We start from the raw sequence: 22,944 nt of genomic DNA, 5'->3' as shown, positions 1-22,944 counted from the left end.
GTGTGCTGACTGACCACCCCTCTCTGCCTGGCCACACTGTGTGCTGACTGACCATCCCTCTCTGCCTGGCATGGGGACACAGGAGGTATCAAACCAATGTCAGGTGCGACAGGCAGGCACTCTTCCTGTGAGAAGCCTGAGGTGCAGAACGGCAGGCGGCAGCACAGAGAAAGGGTGCGGCTGCTTGGGTGAGTGTGCACGCATGCACATGTGAGCACACTGGGGCTCAGGGTCAGAAGGCGGCGGAGGCAGGAGAGTCCCGAGCGGGAGACATCTGGGCAGGGGTCCCCGAAAGGGCAGCGGGGACATGGAGAACGTGGAGCCCAGCTAATGCCGTCCTAGGAGGAGAAGCGGGATTTCTGGCAAGCGCCCAGCAGATCTTGGTACTGGGGTCCCCAGAAGCCCCCACAAGACTCACTGCACGCTGAGACCCTACAGCTGATGTCTATGTGCTTTGTGGGTTTTAGGGGACCCTGCCCTGGGACACCCCTGCCTGTTCACTGAGCAGCTGGCTGCCGGCTTCCTGGCCAGCCCCTTACCAGTTCTGTCCACTCCTTCTCGGCTCCTGGCACGAGGGACCCGGGGCTCGGGTGGGGCAGCTGGTTCTCCGACACATGGGCCAGGCCCAGCCTGGGGTCCTCGGGCTCGGGGTGCCTCGCTCCTCTCCTGCTCCACTGAGGCAGTGGCGTTGAGCCGAGCCCGAGCCTGGGGCTGCGGTGCTGGTGGGGCCTGCGGGCCTGCGGGGCTCAGTGGCGGGGTGCTGGAGTCCATCCTGCCTGTGGGAAGAACAGAGGGTCAGATGCATGCTGGGCTCCAAATGCAGCCTACTCAGCTTTCGTGTCTGGGTGCAGATTCCAAATCCCAATACTCAGGAGGCTGAGGCAGGAGGATGTCCAAAAGTTTGAAGCCAGCCTGGGCTATAGTGAGTTCAAGGGCAGCCTGGACTACTACATAGCAAGACTGTTTAAAAAAAAAAAAAGAAAAAGAAGAAAAAAAATGAGGGCTGGGGAGATAGCTTGGTGGTCTAAACACCTTCAGGGCAGGTACAAGGTCCTGAGTTCAATCCCCAGTACCGTATGCCGTGCTAGCCCAAAACTGGGCATAGTGCCACACACACACCTGTAATCCCAGTGCAAGGGAAACTGAGACGGGGGATCACTAGAGTCTGAACTGCATAGTGAGAGCCCATATCAACCAACCAACCAACCAATCAATCAATAAGAAAAGAAAAGCAGAGAAGGGCGGGGCTGACAGGCACTGTGGCATGTGAGCCTGACTGCGCTGCAGGGCCAGCCAGGTTACAGGAACCGAGGCATGGTAGCCTTAGGCCCCATGGCCCCACCTCCCCCCGAGAAGCCACACGAGTGGCCCTGCCTGAGAAATGGGGAGACAATGCTTGAGACTCACAGACAACCCTGACAGGGCACTGAGCTCAGGACCCAGCTGTGACCAGAACAGGGTCCCCAGTGGTCTGTCACCCAGCATCTGTGAAAGTGAATTTACTTGGAAAAATGGGTTTTTGCAGATGTAATTAAGTTGAAGATCTTGAAATGCGATCATTCTGGACTTGGGAGGGCCTAACTTCAGCGACTTGTGTTGTTGTAAGAGACACAGAGACAGGTACCGAGCGCTGACGGCCACCACAGTCACTGGCTGCTCTGTGTGAAGCATGAATTTCTGTCGCTTTAGCTACCAAGCTCTGGTGCTTTCTCACAGGGGATTTGGGAAGCAAATACCCTGATACAGAGCGCAAGTTAACAGATGTGACGGAGATGCGGGGAGCGAGGCACACAGCCGTGAAGAAGTCCAGATTACCCCCCAGTTTGCTGGCCCCAGGACCTCTCACAAGGCCCTGCACAGGGCAAAAGTTCTAGAACCGTCAGCACACGCTAAAGAGCAAATGAATACACAGTGTGGTGGTGACACAGGAAGAGACTTCTGGAGCAAACCAGAGAGCACAGTCGATGACCTGGCCAGCTAGGACAAGGCGCAACTGGCCAGTCACCAGGGTGACACGGAAAACACCACGTTGACTTGATTACCGGCAACTGTGGGCTGTGGACCATGAAGCAGAAAGCTCTGGAGGATCCCGGGCCTGGAGCAGCTTCCAGGGGCCCAGCCCCGAGGAGTCGGAACCTGCACATAAGGCGTGGGAGACGCAGATTCCCCAAGGACTCTGCATGCTCTGTCCTCTTCATCACAGGGGGAAACTAAGGCTTACAACCAGGTGATTCCCACACTGACTGAGCAGCCCGTGTCCCGGCCGCACCTCCACAGACAGCAAGACCAGACGCTGCGCTGTATGAGGTGGCCGGCGCGCCCTCTCCCAGCCCTGCCCTGGCCCAAGTGGGCGTGCTGGATGTTTCCAGGTGCCGCCCCCACCCCATCCCCCGAAGGGCCAGGGACAGTGACTCCCTCCTGCTCTATCTTAGGTCAGATTTTCGTCCAGAGCGGTACAGATTTCCATCGGGACATTCCTCCCTCGGAGCCCTTCCTTTCATGTAAATGTTTTCCTTTTTGAGCCCTTATTTTAAAACAGCCCTGCAGGGGCTCTCTTAAGCCCGAAAGCATGTCCAGGCCTCGTGCATCTCTGCATCAGTGCAGGCCTGGCACTGCCTGCTAACAGCAGGTTCCTGCAAGCCTTGCCTCTGAGAGGCAAGTACAGACCCCGGGGGCCCACAGCCAGCTGGGGACAGAGTGGAACAGGACAGCCAGCTACACAGAGCCACAGCTGTGCTGGGTGGCAAGACCATAGTCTAGCTTGCCCTCTCCATGGTGCCCCTGCCCCAGAACAGTGGCAGAGGGCAGCTTCCCTGTACTGCATCCTGACTTCTGGCAGGAAGGTGCCAGTCATCACCAAGGGCTCTGGCTCAGCACATCACACGAACTTTCCCACAGGTTGCCCCTCCCCGGCAGGCAGGCATGACATCATTCCAGTGTTCTGAGCAGAGCAACTGTTTGGCCCTGGACGGCCAACCCATCTCACAGGCCAGAAAACTGAGGTCCAGACTGGTGAGAGACCTGCTCAAGGCCAAAGAGCTCACAGGGTCAGGGCTGAATGGGTCCAAAGCCTGAGCAAGTGCACTTGTGACCAATGAGCTTCTCCAACTCCACACTGGCCTCGGACCCCATCCCCTCACCCCCAAATGTCAGGACACTGACCCCCCTTACCTGTGTGTTGGTAACACACAGCGCCCAGGCCTCTCCCATCAGCCATCTCAGTGCTGGGGCAGCAGAAGCGACAGCACTGTTCTGACCAGGGGACACAATTTCATCACCACAGCATTGTGGATGCCTACTAATCTCAGTAATCAGTGTCCGTCTGTAAGACTGGACAACTCTCCCCTTCCACATGTGCATGCTAAGGGGCCATGGGTGAGATGGAGGAGAAAGTGCACCGCCAACTGCGGGGCACTGAAGAAAACTCCAGCTAAAAAAACAAACAGTTTCAGGAAAAAAAGAGATCTGGCACCAAGCATATCTCGCCATGGTCAAAGTGAAACCGCTTAGAGCAAAACCTCTGGTCAGTAAGGGATGAGTTTCCGGTTTCCTGAGGGTAGGCCAAGACGGTCTGGTTCAGAGATCGTTAGTTTAGGACAAAGCTGGTCCTGGCCATAGCTGGTCACAGGGACACTGAAGATCAAGAGGAACGCATGGAGAAAGGGCCTGCATCCACTCCCTCCTTCTTGACCAGTGCTACTGAGTCCAGATGGCAGCGACTCAAGGCAGAGGCAGCCCCAGCAGGGACTGCTGTGGCCTCAGACCAGCCCCCTCAATGACCCAGACATCCCCGCAGAACAAGGCCCTTGTCACCCTGGCTCTGACCTCCTACCCTGGTCTCCAGTCCCCGATGGCCAGCAAGGTGGGGGAGAGCATGCCATTGTGTAAGATCCCAAACTACGAATGTCCGGCATTCTTTTCCTGTGAGTGCCAAGGCATATTTTTATCCCATCAAAACATAAACGCCAGCACCAAGGAGCTCAGCTGAGGAGCTACCACTCCCAGAGAGGGCTACTGTGGCCACGCAGCCACTGAGACGTGCAGCAGAATGACCACATGTGACCTTCCACCCGGAATGCTCCATGCTCACTGCCCGGGCCAGCCCTTCCATCCGCTCTGCAAGGCAGCACCCCTCCACCTCAGCGCTAGAAGCCGAGATGACCAGAGATTCCACCTCTGTGACCCCAGCATGGGCGTCACCGAGACACCTGTGGGGTCACACATGAGGTATCCCTTGCAGTGGCATCCTTGGCACTGGCAGAGGGAAGACTAATGAAATTCATAGCATCCACAGGCACTAAAGGTGACACGCAGGAAGGACAGGGAAAACACTCACATGACACTGTTTAGCAGGGTTTAAAGCAGTATAAGACATTATCCTGGCTCTGTTTAGGTTGAAAGCAAATTTACCTGCAGGAACACACAGCAGAAAATCCCCCTCCCCCATTTTCATCTCCCTGTCTCTGGGTAAAGATTATAGGTGGTTTTATTTTATTCTCATAAAGTTCTATTTCCCTGATTTTCTTTAACGTACAATGTTCCCCCCCCCCCAGAAATACAGCAAAGTGCTATTTTAAAAGCCACCTGTTACCAAGCACTAAGGAAGGGGGCCCAGCAAGTCCTCAGACTGTGGTGCCCCCTCTGGCACGGCCCAACCTGGGCCTCTGGCGCAGGGCTCAAGACAAGGGCACAAAGCCCTTGGGAGCTCTCAGGTACCTATTTTTGCCCAAGAGTATTAAGGGCTGAACCAAGGAACATTCCAGCCTTACTACTGTGGCAAGGGGTACAGGAACACAGAGAGCAGAACCAGGCCTGCCGATTAGCAGGCATGGGCTGAGGGGATGTGCCCAAGAGAAGAGGGCGCACAGGGACAGTGAGTCAACAATGTGGCCAAAAGCTGTAGGGGCCTGGGATGTACCTGCTGGAGAGGGGGCTCAGGAAAGAGAGGCTCAGGGAATGCACAGCAGGTTCTTGATGCTACACCAGGCCTGGGTGATGCCTGCCCGCAGGCCAAGGGATGGCTATTTAAGATCCATCCTGGCTGACTGGAGTCCAGATGTTATCGGGGAGATCCTAAGAGGGCTGGGGGCCATCCAGGGAGAGGTGAGGGTCCTGGGTCAGGGCAGGCATTGGAGCAGAGACAGGTCAGAAACACAAACTGTGAGGTATGGAAGAAAACGAAGCCATTTCTCCCATGACCATGAAGAACAAGACACTGGGGTGGCCTGGCTTGTGGCTGGGGCTGCAGCCTACTTCCTCAGGTGGGGAGGGAGGAGGGAAGTCGCATCCTACAGAGAATACAGCACCCTGTCTACCTACCAGCGGCAATGCAGCCCCATCTGGCACCTGACACGCAGTGTAAGCATTTCTGGGGGCCAAGACTGGACTGGGTCCCCCTCTGTGACCAGCCCTAAAGGCCTGTCCAGCCCTGGCTTGGAAGGGGCAGGGGCAGCTAGAGCTGGAGGACTATGGCACTCTTCCTCATGGGAACAGAGGTGACGGGGGTCTCCCAGCCAGCCCTGCCAGGGTCTGTGGGAGGCACAAAGAAAACTGGTGGCATATAAAGGAACCCCTCCCAGATTCCTGCTCAGTGGCAAAGGGCTCCCTGGGCCCCTTTACAAAGGATGAGGTGGCTGTCTGGGCTGTAGGCTGCCCAGGGAACATGGGGCACAGTAGCTCTGAGTGATGTATCCTGGCAGAAAGCTAAGGCCTCTACAAACGTAGAGCCCTTGGCCAAATGCCAAAGTGAGGGCATTGTCCCAGGTGAGGGCAGGCGCACTTGCTAGGGCCCCAGATGTCTCAGGTCTCGCCTCCTCCTGTGCTGCCCCTGAGCCTCAGGCTTTTGGCAACAGTTGGGGCCTGTAACTCCTACCCCAGATGTTGAGAGGGTTAAAGATGAGGAGGGTGTGCGGTTCCTTGGAATTTCTTAACATCACCTACAAGAAATGGGTGAGGGGACACTGCTCTCTCACACCCAGAAGACTGGGCAGGATTTTCCGGAGAGCTGCACCTACTGGCCCGTAGTTAAATTCCCGAGGGCGGGGTCCATACCAGAGCCAGGTCACCGGGTCATCGGAGGGGCAGGTCCTACTAGACTGGGTTACACCAGGCAGAGTCCAGGGCTGCCCTGTCTTCCCCCCTGTACCCAGGGGTGCCCAAGGAAGAAAGGAACTGCCACATGGCCTCTAGGTAGGTGAGGGGCTTCAGGCGGGCCCAGCCCCTGGGTACTGAATCCCATCTGCCCCGCAGCCCTTTCTGGGGCCCGGTGCCTTCCAGCAAGCAGGTGGGCTCTAAGGCGGCTCTGGGTCCCCCAGCCTGTCGGGGGGCAGGGCATGACAGGGCAACTTGCAGGGAGGAGGCGCGGGCGTGTGCCCGCCGGCCGCCGGCCGCCGGCAGCCCCAGCCCACGCGCCTCTGGCCTCCGTCGGGACGTTCTCCCCGCCCTCAGGGGGATGTCGCGGGCGTGACGGTGCTGGGGGCGTGGGCCCGAGACGCCGGGACCCGGACTCGGCGAGGGGCGCGCGCTCCGGGAGACGCAAGCAGCGATCACTTCGGGCACCGGGGAGCGAGCTGTACTCGGGCCCTCCAACTTCTAGAACTTGCAGGGACATGGGCGCGGCCACCCATCCACTCTGAAGGGGACACTGAGGCCCGCGGCGGGCGGCGCCTCCCAGCAATCGGGACCTTCTTCAGCCCTCGCGCACTACCCGCAACCGGCTCAAGGCCTGCCCCTGCCCGGAAGCACTCACCAGCCGCGAGTGGGCCGCGCGGGGCTGTAACACCCTCGGGCCTCCAGGCGCGCCGCAAAGTTGCTCGGGAGCCGCGGGACGCGCGGGAGAGGAGAACCGCACACAGCAAGTAAAGCGGCCGAAGTGGAAGCCGGCGAGCTCTGCCCTGCGCGCCGGGGGGCGGGGCTGGGGGGCGGGGCCTCCTGCAGCCCTCCACTCCTGCTGCGGCTTCGGGGGCGCGGCTCCGGTTCAGCTCGCTGAGTGGTCAGAGAGCCCGCCAATCAACTTGAACTTCTACCAATCACGGCACGCCTCGCCTGCTGAGGCTGGCTCTCCTACAGAGCTAGAGGCTCCTGGGCATCTGGTGGGTGGGGCCACTCCAGCGAAAGTTTCCGAGCGGAATCGGGTCCCACCTGGCTTAGTCCCGGCCCAGCCCGTGGGAAGTCCAGCAGCCTAGCCAGACCCGGACAAGTGGTTGGGCCCACTGACAAGACTCGGTCCCACCTCCAATTCATTATATTTGCTGCTGTAAATGTTAACAAATATGTTTTGAGCGCTCGAATTTCGGTACTGCTGTACATACAGAAGGCTCTCCTGACACAGCAGCGGGGACAGAAAAAAAAGTTTTAAATCCACAAGATCAGATGCAACGGAACAGGCGTCCCAGGAGGGGATGGTGGCATGCAGGTAAAAGTCGGTGTTAGTCCAGGGAGGGATGCGATGAGTCCAGGCAGCTGGAGAGCTTCATTCTGTGTGTGAGGAGCATGGCTTGGAGAGAAGGGCGAAGGTCGGCGCTTGAGCCGGCGGGAAGGGAGGCCCCGTCGGCAGGCTCCACCTCTGGCCCCAGCAGCCAAGCCGGATGCCCTGCTGGGCTAGCGCTGCCCGGTCAGAGAGGGTGCAGCTCAGAGCTCTCACAGATCGGGAGATAATATTGGGGGATGGAGGGGCCGGCTCTGCCCACTGAACACACTTTCTCTCACACCTCGTCAAACTCCTCATCTGAGGAGTCTTTGCTTCTCTGGGTCCGGTTGTCTCCTGTGGCCCCTGGAGGCTCACAGAGGTGGGGAGGAAGCAGCACTGTGAAGCCTGGCACTCTCATTTCACACCAGGGACTCCAAGAGGCGGGTGACTCTGGACTCATTTTTATTATTAACAAAATTGTATTCACTGCTAGGGTGTTGCAGGATGTTACAGCACATGTGCGCATTGTGCGGTGTTGAGATCAGAGTGAACACATCTCTCTCGCGCCCTGGTCACTCCTTTACTGGAAAAGCATTCAAGCACCCTTTAGCCTTCTGCCACACACAGGTCATTTTCATTGTCTGCAGCCAGCTGACCATGCCATAGTACATCAGAAGGAATCGCCATCTAGCCATAAAGGTGCTCATTTGTCGGCCTTTGTCCTTCCTTCCCTTCAAGCCATAGCTTGGTTACTGCTTGTTTCTTAACTTTTGTTTTGTTGATGAGTAGGGGAATGGGACTCAGGGTCTCTGCACACTAGTAAGAGTTCTACTACTGAGCTGCTGGGGATTGAACTCAGGCCCTTGCGCTTGCCAGGCAAGCGCTTATTCAACGGAGCTATCTCCCCAGCTGTTATCTTTTGAGATTTTTGGAGCTCTCTTTTGGGTTTCTTTGTTTCAGCCCACCTATCCTGCCCTGCAGCTAGGAGGGCTGGGCCCCACCTCTGTGTCATCCTCAGCCCAGCCTGGGGACCAGCAGCCCCATTCGTACTTGCAAGGCTACCCCTCCCCCAGCAATGAACAGTGATTTTTCTGACTTCTTTTTTGTTGTCTACAAGAAAGTTCTTCAGCTTCACAGCCCGCCTGCTACTGTTGGTCACTGCCCAGGGGACCGCAGCAGCTGATGCCTAGGCAACACAGGATGACTGTGTCAATTTTTTTTTTTTTTAATTCAAAGAGAGAATAACCAAGCTGAAGACAAATTAGCAAAGTGAAAAGTAACTTTGAGTCAACACAGCGTGAAGGAAAATCATCTTATAAAGGGAGGAGGACTTGAAAGGCAGCCCCAGGAAGGGTATCATGCAGTGGGCAGGAGTCCAGAGAGAGCCGGAGGGGAAATACAAATTAAAGAATGTTGTGCAATGTCCCGGAGCTGAGCTATGCTGTGGTTCCAAACCAAGATCCAGAGAAAGCCTTGCGAAATTTCAGACCAGGTCGCATCCAGAGAAAGGAGAATCTGAGTGCACCAGATTCCTAGGGGATTCCAGAACCACATCCAGGTACTCTGGCTGTATGATCAAGGGTTCTTTCCCAAGCTCTGTCCAGGGAAAAAAGGAATATATCCAACCCTGGAAGACAGAGAGAAGGCGCAGCTCTGCCTCTTTTCAGAGGAAAGACAGCCGTGCAGCTCCCTTCTCACAGGCACAGCCCAGTCACAGCAGAGACGGAGTTAGAGCAGGGGCCCAGAACAGGAAGTGGTGGAAAGTAACAACCCTTGCCAGATGGTCTGACCTAAGAGCGCCTGTGATTTTGTGCTGTGCTTGCTAGGTGAACACTCTGGAAATGTAAGCCACGTGCTGTGGGGGAGATCCGTATTAGCTGGAAAACACTATACAAACTCTGTCTTGTCATGGAGGAGGCGGAACAGGCCACGCTCACCTCTGGTCGAAGGAGAAGCAGAGTCAGAGGGTCTGACGTGGCACAGAGAAGGGCCAGGGAGGGAAGCTCAGGCCGCACACCCTGTCATTTACTTCCAGTACCTTCCCGGGGAATGAAAGCTTGAGTAGGACTCGCAGAAGCTGGAAATTAGCCACTAGGGAAAAGAAGCAGAGAGCTGGTGGATTGGTGGCGGAATCTGAGGGAGGGCTGGCAAATTGGGAAGAAAATTGAGGAAGGGGGAAAAAGAGCATGTAACAGCCACACTACCTTAGTCCATCATAAAGAAGCAACGTGAGCTGAAGTAAGTGGCCTGTGAGCGGCAGCTTTCAGAGTAAATGAGAATGGGCTGAATTTCCCAGCAAAAGGCTGTAAAATGGGAATTAAAAATTAAAATCCAGGTTTAAGGGCTATTTTCAACCAACACATTGAAAGTGTGTTGGACAAAAAAAATTAGAAACAATGGACAAATAGAAGTTCAAAGGGGACATTTGAAAACTGTAATCAAAACACAACATGCATAATCCATAATCCATGAATGGTGGCTAAGGAGGACGAAGATAGAAAGCACTTACCAAAGGACATTGTGTCACGGCACAGGCCGATCCGCAGAGATTCAGTGGTCGTAAACCTCAACAGGCCAGAACATCTGGCAGAGATGAACACGCTAAGCATAACAGCTGGGGACACTCAGAGGGCTCAGGAAAGCTCAGTCCTGTGCAGGAAAGCTCCTGTCCAGTGCCGTCACTCCGAGTCCTGTCCTCCTCCCCACGAAGCTGAGTCTGCACTCTTCTGTTGAGGAATAAGTGAATGAATGAATGCATAATTAAGTGAGTGGATGACAGCCTCTTCTGATCTCTTTCTCGCCTGTAGGACAAGGCCCAAACTCTTTAATTCACATCCAAATATGCCTCCTACAACCTCACTCCTGATTGCTTCCACAATTTCAGATTCTGTCTCCATGACCCTGTCCCACTTCCGTTTACTCAACAAACACTGATTGGCTCTTCTTTGCCAGTTCCAGGTGGTAAGCTACACACTGGGCTTAGAAAGGAAAACAGGCAGAGGCTCCGTGGGCTCCCATCTCCTGTCCAGACCCCTGGAGAACCAGCCACACAATGCCTCTGAGGTGCCAGGTCCTGATTCCTGGATCCTGTGGCATGACCTCCTTTTGAAAAAAGGCTTTGGCCAATCTGATTAAGTTAAGGATTTAACCCGGGTTACTGGATGGGCCCTGATTCTGAATGCCCTTGCAGGAGCAGCAGAGGGACAGTTGGCCATGCACAGAGGAGAAGGTGGTGTGAAGACAGAGCAGAGATGGCTGAAGGCCCTGGCCTTGGAATGATGTGGCCACAAGCCAATGGGAGCTAGCTGCGACTGGAAGCCAGAAGAGGCAAGGAACAGATTCTCTCCAATTTGGGCCTCGCAATACTGATTTCAGACTTCAGACCCGCAGAATGGTGAGAACACATTCCCCTTGTTCTGTGCTGCGTTGGGGCAGTGAGTGACTGTAGGCACAGGAAGCACATACAGTCATGTGATGCCAGGACTGTGGTTTCGCTATGATCTGGCTTCTCCAGGATGAGCCTGGGTGGCACAGGGCAATCCCAACCCTTGGCAGGGTGGCCTGAGTGAAAACCGAACCAACTCCTTGACATGTAAGCAGGTACCCATCCATCCAAGGAGTCCAGGCACCGGATCAGCTGCGCATTGTTTCGAGAGCCGAGAGCCCTGCGTCCGCCTGCCCGCCCTCGCGTCTGAGTCCTAGCAGAATGAACAGCTGCATTGGGCGTGGACTGTGGCCCCCAAGTGACCAGGTTGCAGGCTCCAGAGACTCGCGGTCCTCGGGGCGCTGCAACATCCTGTGACCTATAGTTCTAACGGGATAAGAGCACCACATGGGGGTGTTCGGACTCCGGGGGACCCCTGCATCCAGGTGCCAGCCCAGTAATCTGCAATGTAACAGGGCCTCAGGGGACAAAGGGACACTTGCTCCTCCAGTTGCACAGCCAGCTATTGACATTAGGGGTCCTGCCTAGCACCAGGGCTTGGACATAGGCTAGGGGTGCAGAACCCAGTACCCCAGTCCAGATGAACCCAGTACCCCAGCCCAGATCCCGAAGTTGAAGTGCACAGCGACAAGGCCCAGATGCAGAGGCGTGAGAGTGTCGGAGAAGCCTTGCAGGGCTGAGCGCCTCTCTGAGGGTCTCAGGCAGCACACAGAACCACCCGCAAAGCTGTGTCCCAGTCTAGATTCCTGGGAGTCCTGGGCCAGCAGGGGCAGGTGGGCTGTGCAGTGCCCCAGGGATTTAAGCACTGGGTCTCATCAGCTGGTGGCTGTGCTCTGGCCTCAACCCCTGACTCCCAAGTCACCCACCTGTCTCTCCTTCGGAAACCAGAGCTGCACCCTCACCAGTCCCCTGGGAACTGCAGTGTGATTGGAGTGCTAGTGGAGGGAGCTCTGGAGGTTGGGGGGCGGGTGGCTGGTCCCGGTCACATGGTGCTGCGTCACAGTGAGGGAAGGGGGAGCATCCTGCTACCACCTCCACTCTGCCCCGAGTGCATTGTTTCAAGAGCCCTGCGTCCGCCCGCTCGCCCTCGCGTCTGAGTCGTGATTTACTCATCCCCGAGGGCAGACAGCGCCTGCCACCCAGCGCCTCACTGTGAGTCACAGGCACTCTGGGAAGCTTCACGTGGAATCTGAGAACTTGGAGAACTTGGAGAAGGATGGTTGTGGCATGGAGAGCGAACATGGGCCTCCCCACGTTCCCGAAGACCACGGAGGCCTCGCAGAGCCGAGATCCGGTGCTGTCAGCCCTTACCTGCTGGCCCGGTGACAGCACAGCACACCATAGGGCCTGGTCACGTGTCAGTGACCATGTACTGGTGGCCAGGTCCTCAGCTGTGTCTGCACACAGAAGAAAATCCAGTCGGCCGGCACCTAGCACTGGGCATCCCGACGCTGCCTGGACCTCAGCAGGGGCGTGAAGGGTGCTGGTTGCAACCTACCGCACACTGTCACAGGCCTCCCAGAGCACCAGGGCAAGAAGTAAAGGGTCCATGGCATGCTCCACTCCAGCAGGAGAGCAGACCTGGCAGCCAGGGACAGTAGCCGCCCCCACAGGGGAGGAGCCCTACAGGCTGCGGCTTCCTGGCAGTAGTCCTGGCAGGCTTCCTGGAGTACCGACTTTACTCCATCGCACTCACTTTTTTTTTTTGTCTTTTTGAGATAGGGTCTCACGATGCAGCTCAGGCTGGCCTTGAGCTCACTACCCCAGGCTGGCCTCCAACTTGCAACGATCCTCCTGCCTCAGCCTCCCAAGTGCTGGGATCATCTCTTTTTTAAAAAAGATTTATTTATTTATTATCTTGTTATTTGTAATGTATTTGTTGCAGGGTCTCACTATGCAGCTGGGACTCATGGCTATCCTCCTGCTTTCAGCCTCCCTAGTGCTAGGATTACAGGCGTGTGTCACTACGCCCAAACTCTGGCCAGCTCAGCCTGCCCTGGGGGCAAGGCCGGCAAGGCACGTGGTGCCGGGAATCAAACTGCCATTCCTGTACTTGCCTGAGCTTGCCTAAGCAGGCGCTTTAGACCACCGATCTATCTCACCAGTCCTGGGATTTACTGGTTTTTTTTAACCACATTTCATAAAGATACTCATGAAAGAGGACTCCAGAGCAGCTGCAGAAAGTGGCAAGGACGATGGGATGAGTGTGTTGAGGAGGGAGGACTTGGAGGGAGCATTCCTGGCGGTGTGTGTGTTTACTATAATAATTCTGTACGAGAATCACTCACGGTGTTTTTGATCCCCCTTGTATGTGGTGACATGCATCGCACAGCAGTGCCACTGCCCTGACTCCTCTTTGCGCTGCTGTCCAGTCCACCTCAGCCCCGCCACCCTGACGCCTGGCTGCTCCACCGTGCCCGCTCTCTGGACGCCTGGGTGTGGGGCTCCACGGTGTGGAGCCTTTCCAGCTGCCTCTTTCTCAGTCACCCACAGTGAGCTCCTTCCTCACCCCTCCAAGCTGCGGGGCCCTTCCTCGCTGGCACTGAATACCAGCCCAGCACCTGGTGTATGGCACCTTTCTCTTCACTCCTCCACTGGCAGGCATCCCCCTGGCTCCCAAGAGCGGCCGCCTTTCTGCCAGAGCACTGGGCGCGGGCTGGGTCCTTCATGGTCTGGCTCAGGTGATGGGCTGAGAGGCACTGGAATTCCCCGCCCCCCTCCTCTCACCCACTGAATGCACCCTGCACCCCAGGGCTGTGGGGGGCCTGGGAGCTGCCCCATGGAGATGTGCCCAGCACAAGGCGGGACTGCTGGAGGCCCATCTCCTCTACCCCCCCTCGCACCAGGAGCCACAGCACCTCTTCCTGAATGTTTCTAACACCTCGTGCACCCTATGGCACAGGGCAGTCCTGCGGGTAGGCATGGTCATAGGGTACAGCGAGTCACCATGGGTCATTTCGTTGGTCTGACTGTCCCCAACCTCTGCTGTGGCAACGTGCCACAAACTCTCACCACCCACATCTGCAACCCACCCACAGCAGCTGGCAGGCTTCAGGTGGCTCTGAGGAAGGTAACACACGTGTCCCCAGGGCCTGTTCTGAGCACGCACCCAGGGTGTGGGTGGGAGCAGGGGGCGGTAGCAGTGTCTCTTCCCGCTCCACTCCTGGGAAGCGTTTTCAGCCTCTGTCCCTCATGTCATCTTTCTAAAACTCAGCTGGTGGGAGAAGGAACTTCTTGTTCAATTTAGCAGAAACAATAGAACAAAGTCTTCGCGTCACCAGCCCTTAGGAGCTGTCAGGCGGAGGGAAAATTACCCAACTCAGAATCCTCCCCAAACTTTCTGGCCCCCCGCGTGGCCTGGCACCTGCTGTCACAGCGACACAGACACGTGATTTCACAGAGTTGGGCCCACAGCGCTGCTGAGCTAGTGGGAGGCTTTTGCATAGGACAGCAAGGGAGATCAGGTTTTTGACAATCGTTAGAACTATACATTACCCAGAGAGCTTCCTGTGAAGTTCTCTTTTCCTCCTTTTTTTTTTTTTTTTTTTGATGCAATGAAAACTGTCACACTTGGCTGCAGTCTGCACTGTGAGGTGCCAGAGGGCCTCTGGGGAGAAGAAGGGGAGGAAGATGGGGACAGGAACGATCTGCTCTCACCTGGGGGTGCTACTGCGGGGGGAGCGCTGGAATGCTGCACGAATCGACTGTATTCCAAGTTTTTCCTGGAGAAAATATAGCCCGGGTGGTGCTTTCAGCTCTGCTGGCCTTTGTCCTGTCCTGATGGGAGTGAGAAGCCTCCATTCCCAGGGTACACCTACCCTTCATCCCCAAGCAAAGAGGAAGACAGCCTGGCTCCATGTGAGAGAAGAGATCCCCAGAAGGACCTGGGGACCCCTGACAGCAGCCTCAGGGACAGGGCCCAGGTCTCTTGCAGTGGCACATGCATAGTCGACATGTGTGAGGAGGACTGTGGGGTCCAGACATAGCCTGTGGACAGCTGGGACTGGGAACCTTTCAATCCAGGTCTTACAGAGGGGACAGCTGCCAGCCAGGCATCATCCTCCCTTTTTGATGGTTAAGGAGACAGATCCATGAAGTCGCTTGTCCAGGGTCCCAGGTGCTGGGTGGCAGGACTCAGACCCAGCAATGAGACTGAGATCCCCCTGCAGGCTGCCGTCCCCCCACCTGGGGGCCACCCAGAGGTGTATTGAGCAAAACTTCAGAGGGTTTGGAGAACTGCAAAGTCTTATAAACTCGTGGTCCTACAGATGGGCATAGGAAAGGCCTGTGGGACAACTGAGCTCCTTCACTGGACGCTGTGGGAATCCGCCTCAGGAACGGGTGGATAAATAATGCGGTGGGGAGTGAGTGCACCGGGGGCCATCCTCCTTGTTGCTCCGAGGTCCTCTTCAAGTGCTCGCCCTGACCATGGCGGCCACTCTCTTGGCCATCTCTTTCCAGCCGTAGGCCGCCTGTGGCCTGGAGGTGCACGTTAATGCTATTACTCATGCGTGAGTGAAGGAGTGGCAGCCAGTCCTCCTTTCTCATGGTGGTCCGGCTGACCCAGATCCTGGCGTATGTTGGTCTCCATAGGTTTTCCTGAGCAGGCTTGGGTATTATCTGAATAAATGGAAACCAGAGTAAACCAAGAGAGCCCTAGCAGTTGTCAGAAATCACCAGAAGGACACCGAGGTGTGCTGGCCTGTGTTTAGGGTTCACCATGTCCCTAGGTGCATGCTTTGGAGGCCCGCAGCAGCCGCTCCCGGCTTGGTTGTGCAGTGTGGGTTGTCCTTCTTGGGCCTGAGGTGGGGTCCATCTCACCCCCAAAGTGTCCTCAGCAGGGCTGCCTGCTGCCCTGGGGCCCTGCACTGCCAGGTGTTGGCTTGTGCACATGGCCACCTGCTCGCCTTGGGGCAGCAGGAGCAGCGAGGTGTCTGCTTTCTACGTTCAGTGTTCGGTACAGGAACAGATGCTTTCGTTCACAGTCAGAAGTTTTGTGGGGGCCAAGGAGAGTGGGAATTCAGAGACAAAGGGGGTATTTTGGCCTGGGGTACAGAAAGCGCATCCAACAGCATCAGATCTCTTCCTGCACTGAGCCCAGCAGCCCTCCAGCCTGGCCCAGCTGCCCTGGGCCCCGCCTCCTTCTGCTTTCATCTCTCGGATCTTGTGGGTCCTGGTGCAAACTGAGCCCTCGGGCCTTGCGGCCCTCTGCCCCCCCGATGGTCCTGACTCCCCCCCAGCTGCCTCAGTGCAGGCTCCACCAAGCCAGCGTCCCCTGGGACTTGCTGCTGGCCTGCTGGGTTTGCCTGTTTGCTTACTGCTGCCCCCAGTGTCTGGAGCGATGCACGGTGGCTCTGCCAGTGGAGGGGAAAGGCTTAGAGACAGCATGACAGAGGGTGTCCCACCCAGGAAGGTGGCTTCCATACCTGCAGGATGGCAAGTGTCAGGCTGAGCGACGTAGATGTCAACTGCCCCGAGGCCCAGGAGCTGCTCCGAGGTTTTCAGCAGGAGTGGCCAGGACCTAGCTGTGTCCCAGGATGACAGCAAACCAGAGTCACCAGCTAATGTGTCCAGGGCCAAGCAGAGCAGTGAGGAGGACAGCCTGCTCATCTAAGCATGCATTTATTTATTATTTATTTATTTTACTTATGAGACAAGATCTTGCTTTGTAGTTCAGGCTGGGCTCAAATTCACAGAAATCTCTTGTCTCAGCCTCTTGAGTGCTGGGATTACAGGTATGTGCCACCATGCCCAACCGCTGCTCTTGTTAACTCGACAAAACTCCACGAGCATTAGGACCGTGGGGAAACTTCAGCCTTGCCCTGCTCTGCAAGCCTCGAGCCCTGCACTGGGCAGCAGGCCCTGGGCGCTGAGAAGCCAAGTGGCTCTGGGCGCTGGCCTTGCAAGGAGGCCACAGTGTTGGGCTGCTGCCGTGGGCTCTCGGGCACTGGGGTGGATGTGCCCTGCCCTGGACTTGAGTTTCCCCATCTGTGCTCTTCTGAGGTGACTGCCCTGCATCACCTTGTACCTCTCCGACCAGCCTCACACTGCCGGACACCAGTGTGCATGGCCCTTGGAATCTTGGGGACCTACAGCTCTGGCTGGCCAGGTACCCTTTTCCAGGAACAGGGTGCTGTGGGGAGGGATTCCAGGTAGACTGGGTAGGGAGGAGCAATCGGTCGAGCTTGGCCCTGGCACTTGGTCACGCTTCCGGGAGACACATGGAATCACCAATCTGGGCTCTGGTGTCCCCTCGTGGCCGAACTTTGAATAACAGTTAGGACCAGATCCGTGGCGCCCGGGACTTGGGGCTGACGCTCCCAGCAGATCCTCCTGCAGCGCCTAGTTGGTTGGGGGTGAGTTCAGACTTTGCATTCATAACCCGCACCCTGGCGATGTGGGTGGCGCTGGTGGCACGTTCCACCTGCAGGGTCATCTGTAATTTGAGGGGTCCCGTGCCAAATAAAAACGTAGGCATCTAGGTAAAAAAGCAGGGGAGAAAGTGCACATAAAGAAATTAAATAAAAAGAATTCCCCTTGAAAAAGTTACTTCTTCCACGAGAAGTGATACACAGCTGTACTCCCAGCTACTGGATAGGCTGAGGCATGAGGATCACACATTTGAGTCTAGCCCTGGTAACTCAGTGAGCCCTTGTCTCTAAATAAAAAGGGCTGCAGATGGAGCTGTGATGGAGCGCTTGCCCCGCATGTGAGAGGTCCTGGGTTCGATCCTAGGAATACACATATAATGCTCACGTGTGGTGGCACGCAGCTCTCACTTCATCTCAGCACCTGGGAGGCTGAGGCAGGAGGATCACCATGATTAATTTAATTAATTAATTTATTTATTTAGTGTGTGGCCAGTTCAGCCCACCAGGGGGCGGGGCTGGCTGGCATGTGGTGCTGGGGGATTGAACCGCGGTCCTTGTGCTTTGCTTAGCTTAGCTTGTTCTAAGTAGGTGCTTTAGACCACTGAGCCATCTCACCAGCCCAAGAATCTATTTTTTTAAACATAATAATACTGATGCCTGAGTAACAAACTTACAAATTTTAGAAACAATATTTTGAGAATCATAATTTGTATTTAACAAATAAATAATGCTTTATTAATGTGACAGCTTGATTTTAAGACTTTTCTGGCTGTCATTTCCTCGAAGCCATTAGACTCCAAGGTTTGTGTTTCCCACAAATTCTTTTTTTTTTGCAGAACCGGGGATTGAACTCAGGCCCTTGCGCTTGCCAGGGCACAAATTCATTTTTAATCAATAAAACAGAAAGTGACGTCAATCACTTTGGGCAGATGAAGGCTCAGGGATCACTTCTGATCATTTCTCATTCGGAGAGGGACGCCTCTGTGGATGCAGCCGGCGCATGCATGAGGCTCTTGTAGCTCAGATAATGTCAGGATAAATTTCTGATGAATACTTCAGAATTACAAAATTTTTTTTTTTTTTTTTTTTGGTGGAACTGGGGATTGAACTCAGGTCCTTGCACTTGCCAGGGAAGCGCTTATTCCACTGAGCCATCTCCCCAGCCCCAGAATTACAAATTTTTAAGAAATCTAGAGCAGAGATACTTTTTTTCTTTTTGGTCTTTTTGAGACAGAAGTTCACTATGCAGTTCAGGCTGGCCTTGAAATCTCAGCAATCCTTGAATCCTGAGCGCTGGGATTCCAGGCGTGCACCCACCACCACACCTAGCCTTGAACTAGGATTCTTGCAGAATTTTTTTTTCTGAAAAGATTAACAGCTCATACAAATCAGGTTCCTCTAATTTTGCCTTTCATTTTCAATGCATGCAGTGGTCTTCTAATGTCCTATAACTCGTGGAGGTTACAAAAAACCGACAGTAGTTTTGTGATTTGTGTCTGGTTCCATCTTCTACTTAAACATTCTGCCAGTGTACCCCAATGACAGAGACTGAGCTTTGAAGGAGTTTTTCTCATTAATAACTGTTGCATTAAAGCCTGCAATGAAGTGTCCTTTGTGGCCAACGTGACCGACCGCCTTACAACTGATCTCTGTTTCACTGAACAGTGTTTTGATTGCTTTTGGAAACTGCTGGCGTGTTCTAGCACCTCTGATGTGCTCTGCACACCCATTCTCTCCTCACTGACTGGCTCAGTTTACCACCTGAGCCCCACAGTCGCGTCCTGCTGTGCTGGCCAGAGCTGTTCTTCACGCAGGCGCCTTGGGCACTGGACACTGCCTGTGATACACGGAGCTGCCTCCATTCTGCCTGAAGTGCAGAAGTGATACTGGAGGTCAGACAGCCACTGCGGGGCCTTTAGACACAAGAACGCGACCATATGCTGGGGGCGCTCTGTAGAAAGACAGCAGGTGCTTGTGTCCCTCCTGGCCTTCACTGCCCCCACTGGCCTTTCCCTTACGTGGTGGGGTGCTGTGACAGGCCTCTGCTGCCCACACCTCTGTGCTGTGCTGTGAGGGGCTGCCAGACAGACACCCTCTTCCCTTCTCATAACTGCATGCCCACTGCAGCTGTAGTGTGACAACAGCCTTTCAACAGCAGCTGCAGTGTCCCACCTTGTGTTCACCCCCTGGACCCCCTACCCCTGCCCCATCCACCCTGTTGGCACACTGGCTGCATCTGCCTGGCCCAGGGACCTCTTGGCCTGAGCGCACTTTGCCTGCAGCACTACAGGTTGGGAGTAGAAAGAGGGAGCCCCCCTCCCCAAGCCCTTCTTCTCCAGCACAGACTGAAGGGGGCAGGGCAGTAACCCCCAGCACCTCTACAGTGGAGGCCTCAGCCTGGTGCTGGCTCCTCCCAGGATAAGCCAGCCTGTGTGGCTGTCCTCTTCCCCTCTCTTCCTCCCTGGAGTGCCCTCCCATGAGCCTATCTGCCTCCCAATCCCACTTCCCAGGTTGGCTTCCAGGGGGACCCCCGGGCACATTAGAGGTTGATAAGAATGGGTGATTGTCTAATCCAGGGGGGAAAACCAAGGTGTGCCCTGAGTCACTGAGCTGGATTGTAAGAGGAAGGGGTGGGTTCAGGTTCAGGGCCCCAGAGGTCACAGCTGCTTGGCCCAGGTACTGTCTGAGGGGGCCTGCTATGGACAGACAGTTCTCCACCAGGTGTTTGGTCACATGTGGACTGATGGTACAGAAGGGACACTCCCCAGACAGACACAGGACACACGATCTGCGGCTCACACATGCACATGTGGTTTATTTCCCCCTCTGTCTGACTGTCCCTTTTCAAGGCCTGGTGACCTTCTGTCTTCTTTCATCTGGGGTGCTTGGGCGATGACCTGGACCGCATGGGCTCTGCATGGGGACTGGGTGTCACACTGCAGAGTTGGGAGGGGAGCGAGAGCTCAGGGCCAGGCATGAACGACTGTTCTTCAGCTCCTGCTCCTGTCCCCACATGTCTCTGATGTCACGCACTGCAGCTGGGAAAGAGTTGCAGTGGGTTTGAAAGGGTGAGCCCTGCCTAAAGGCTGGCCTGAAGGCAAGGACCGCTGGGGGCGCCACCTTGCACCCCTGCAGCCCCAAGGGACCCAGGTGCCACCCCTTCAGGTTGTGTGAGCTCAAAGACTCAGTCCAGGGCTTGCATTGCAGGAGGTGCTCAGAGACACACCCAGGAGGTGGGATAGCCAGGAGAGGCAGCCGTGGCTGGACTGAGGAGGAAGGACTAGTGTCATTGCCTGTTACCGTGTCCCCAGCAGCTGCATGAGCTGGGATGCACTGGCCATGCAGGAAGGAAACAGGGGTCACACTTGGGGATCAGACTGGCCAGGTGAGCGTCTTGGCCTGGGCTTCCTGGCCATCGAGGGCTGTGCGAGGAGGAGGCAGGAGGAGGCCGTTGGCACCTGCACGTCCAGCTCACCTGTGTCCGCCGGCTTCAGGCTGAAGCAGGACAGCAGGAGCAGCACATCGAGGTTCTCCAGCTCCTTCTGCAGCACGAGCCCGCACGTCCACAGGCCAGCCAGCTCCACCGCCAGCCTCTGCTGCTGGCTCTGCGGGAGCACGGGTGAGGGAACAGACAGACAACAGGCAGACAGGCAGACAGACAGACAGGTGAGTGCCTGATGGTAGGCAAGGAACTATGGAGGTGACGAGATGAACGAGCATGCAGAGGCCAGGTGACGATGTCAATAAATAAGGAGACAAATAAGCGGATCAGTTATCAGTGGCTGCGTGCAGGCTCTGACTCAGTACACGGGCTGAGACAGGAGAGTCCAGGGGCTCCGGGAGCAGCCTGACTTCGGCTCTGCCTGCAGGGCCTTGAAGGCAGGCATGCGGGTGCCCAGGCCAAGGCGGCCCCTGGATGGCCCGGGCGTAAGGAGTGCACTCCCCGGAGGGGGCGTCGGCCAGGCCCTCTCCCCTCCTGCCTCACATCCTGGTGGTGGCAGAGTTGTCTCTGGGGCTCACCCAGGCAGGGCACTGTGCCAAGAGGGTGACAGACCCGAGCGGCCCTGACTGGCTGCTGTCGGGGGAGCTGTCTCAGAAGGATCCTGCCTACAGGATCTGGGGAGCAGAGGTGTTCTGGTTTTCAGCTTAACATTCAGTGCTCGTCAGCAAGTGCAGGGGAAGGAGTAAGCCACATTCCCGTGGAGTTTGGGGTTCACAGACGTCTTTGATGAAGTGACTTTTGGGGAAATGTGAGCAGGCCACACTCCGGAGGAGTACTGGGTACCTGCCAGTACTGTGCTTAGTAACCCCAAGGGTCTCCTCATCCATGCCACCCTGGGGCCCTGGAGTTACTCTGAGGCCACAGCCTGGTGACAAACAGTGGGGAAGAAACCACGTAGGAGCACACGTGGCAGGTTGCACAGCCTGCGCAGGGTGTGCCACGTGGCAGCGCGTGTGGCAGTTTGCATGGCCCGTGCAGGGTGCACCTTTCTGTGTACTGTAGATGCAGAGGCGCTGATGCGCACTGCTGTACTGTGTTCTTCAGAACAGGCTGTTGCTGGGTAGTCCGGGCTGGCCTTGAACTTACTGTGCAGCCCAGGCGGCCTCGACCTTGAGGAAATCGTCCTGCCTCAGCCTCCTGAATGCTAGGATTACAGATGTGTGTCCCCACACTGTCTGACTGTGCCTTTCAGAAGGATGCCTGAGGCACACACGTGGGCAGGAGAGTTGCGCAGAGTTGCAAAGCTCTTTGTTGTTTGGGCTTTCTGCTGCTGAAGACGGAAGCCAGGGCCTTGAGGGCCCAGCTGCGAGCATCGTCTTTAGCGAGCCCTGGTCTCCACCCTCCGCTCCTGCCTGCGCCCTCACTGCTCTACCGGGCTGCACCTGGAACTCCACCAGCTGCCTCTGCAGGGCCTCCTGCTCCACCCGGGCTCTTTCCAGAGTGCTGTGCAGCTCCCCCAGCTCAGATTCCTTCACTGAGACTAAAGGCAAGAGAGGCTTCACTGTCTGCCCTTCTCCACCCTGGCCTCCCTCTCCTGGCTGTGCAGCCCTGAACCAGTGTCTCCCCCTCTCTGTGCTACATCTGTCAGCCTCTTCAGAAGGTGTGACCAGGGCCTCCCTCACACAGGTGAGGCCTGGGACCCTGGCACAAGAAGCCCCGGCAATCCCCTCAAACAGCGCTGCGGCCTGTGCTCGGCCTGGGGGAGCATGCGCAGGGGTCTTTACTTCTTCCTCTGGTCACACAAGCAGGCATGGGTGTGTGGAGAAGTGGGACAGCGCCCAGCAGGATAGAGCCACAGGCCCGCCGCTGCCCATCACATGGCTGCGGATCCTGCGCTGCCACAGTAGGCCTGGCGAGCGGGCTGAGAAGAGCCCAGGCTCGAAGCTGGCAGCCTGGCTGTACACCTCACCTCAGCTAATCACCGGCCACACTGTCTATGCCACGCTGTCCTTCTCTAAATGCCTCAGAACCTGCCCCTGCTGCTCCTCCTGGAGAAGGGGAGGCTGCCTGCACACAGTGCTTCTGCCTGGCTCGCAGGCCCCTCTGCTCGCCTGCGCTGGTTTTATTTCTACTTCAGATGCTATGAGTTCCAACAATTCTTTTCTTATTTCACAAAATTCCTCTCTGAGTTCCTCTATAACTTTCTGCTGTTGCTTATTTACTATCGACGCTATTAATTCATACATTTGAGCGGAGCTAGTAGAAAAGCATTCCACTC

General features: G+C 56.2%; 1 protein-coding gene and 1 long non-coding RNA gene across 4 annotated transcripts in view; one reads left to right on the top strand and one right to left on the bottom strand.

Annotated features, from left to right (window-relative positions):
* Wfs1 (wolframin ER transmembrane glycoprotein) overlaps positions 1–6,888 on the bottom strand; it is a 21,591-nt gene extending 14,703 nt beyond the window's left edge. Inside the window, exons 1-2 of the mRNA XM_004624582.2 lie at positions 6,749–6,888; positions 540–776 (exon numbers count right to left, since the gene is read on the bottom strand). Coding sequence (XP_004624639.1) covers positions 540–771 — 232 coding nt within the window. The 5' untranslated portion in view covers positions 772–776; positions 6,749–6,888. The remainder of the gene's footprint in view (positions 1–539; positions 777–6,748) is intronic.
* LOC111812186 lies at positions 6,071–12,776 on the top strand. Of its 3 annotated transcripts, none has more exons than XR_002817756.1 (4): positions 6,071–6,189; positions 7,282–7,414; positions 10,599–10,802; positions 12,739–12,776. It is a non-coding gene; the product is annotated as an uncharacterized LOC111812186 (long non-coding RNA). The 3 variants fall into 3 exon arrangements; XR_002817759.1 differs by lacking the exon at positions 12,739–12,776 and adding an exon at positions 12,367–12,517; XR_002817757.1 differs by lacking the exon at positions 12,739–12,776 and adding an exon at positions 11,979–12,272.
* Positions 12,777–22,944: the final 10,168 nt, after the last annotated feature.

Source organism: Octodon degus, unplaced genomic scaffold (genome assembly GCF_000260255.1).
Source record: "Octodon degus isolate 3935 unplaced genomic scaffold, OctDeg1.0 scaffold00006, whole genome shotgun sequence".
NCBI lineage: Eukaryota > Metazoa > Chordata > Mammalia > Rodentia > Octodontidae > Octodon > Octodon degus.
This window is presented reverse-complemented; position numbering and strand designations above follow the sequence as displayed.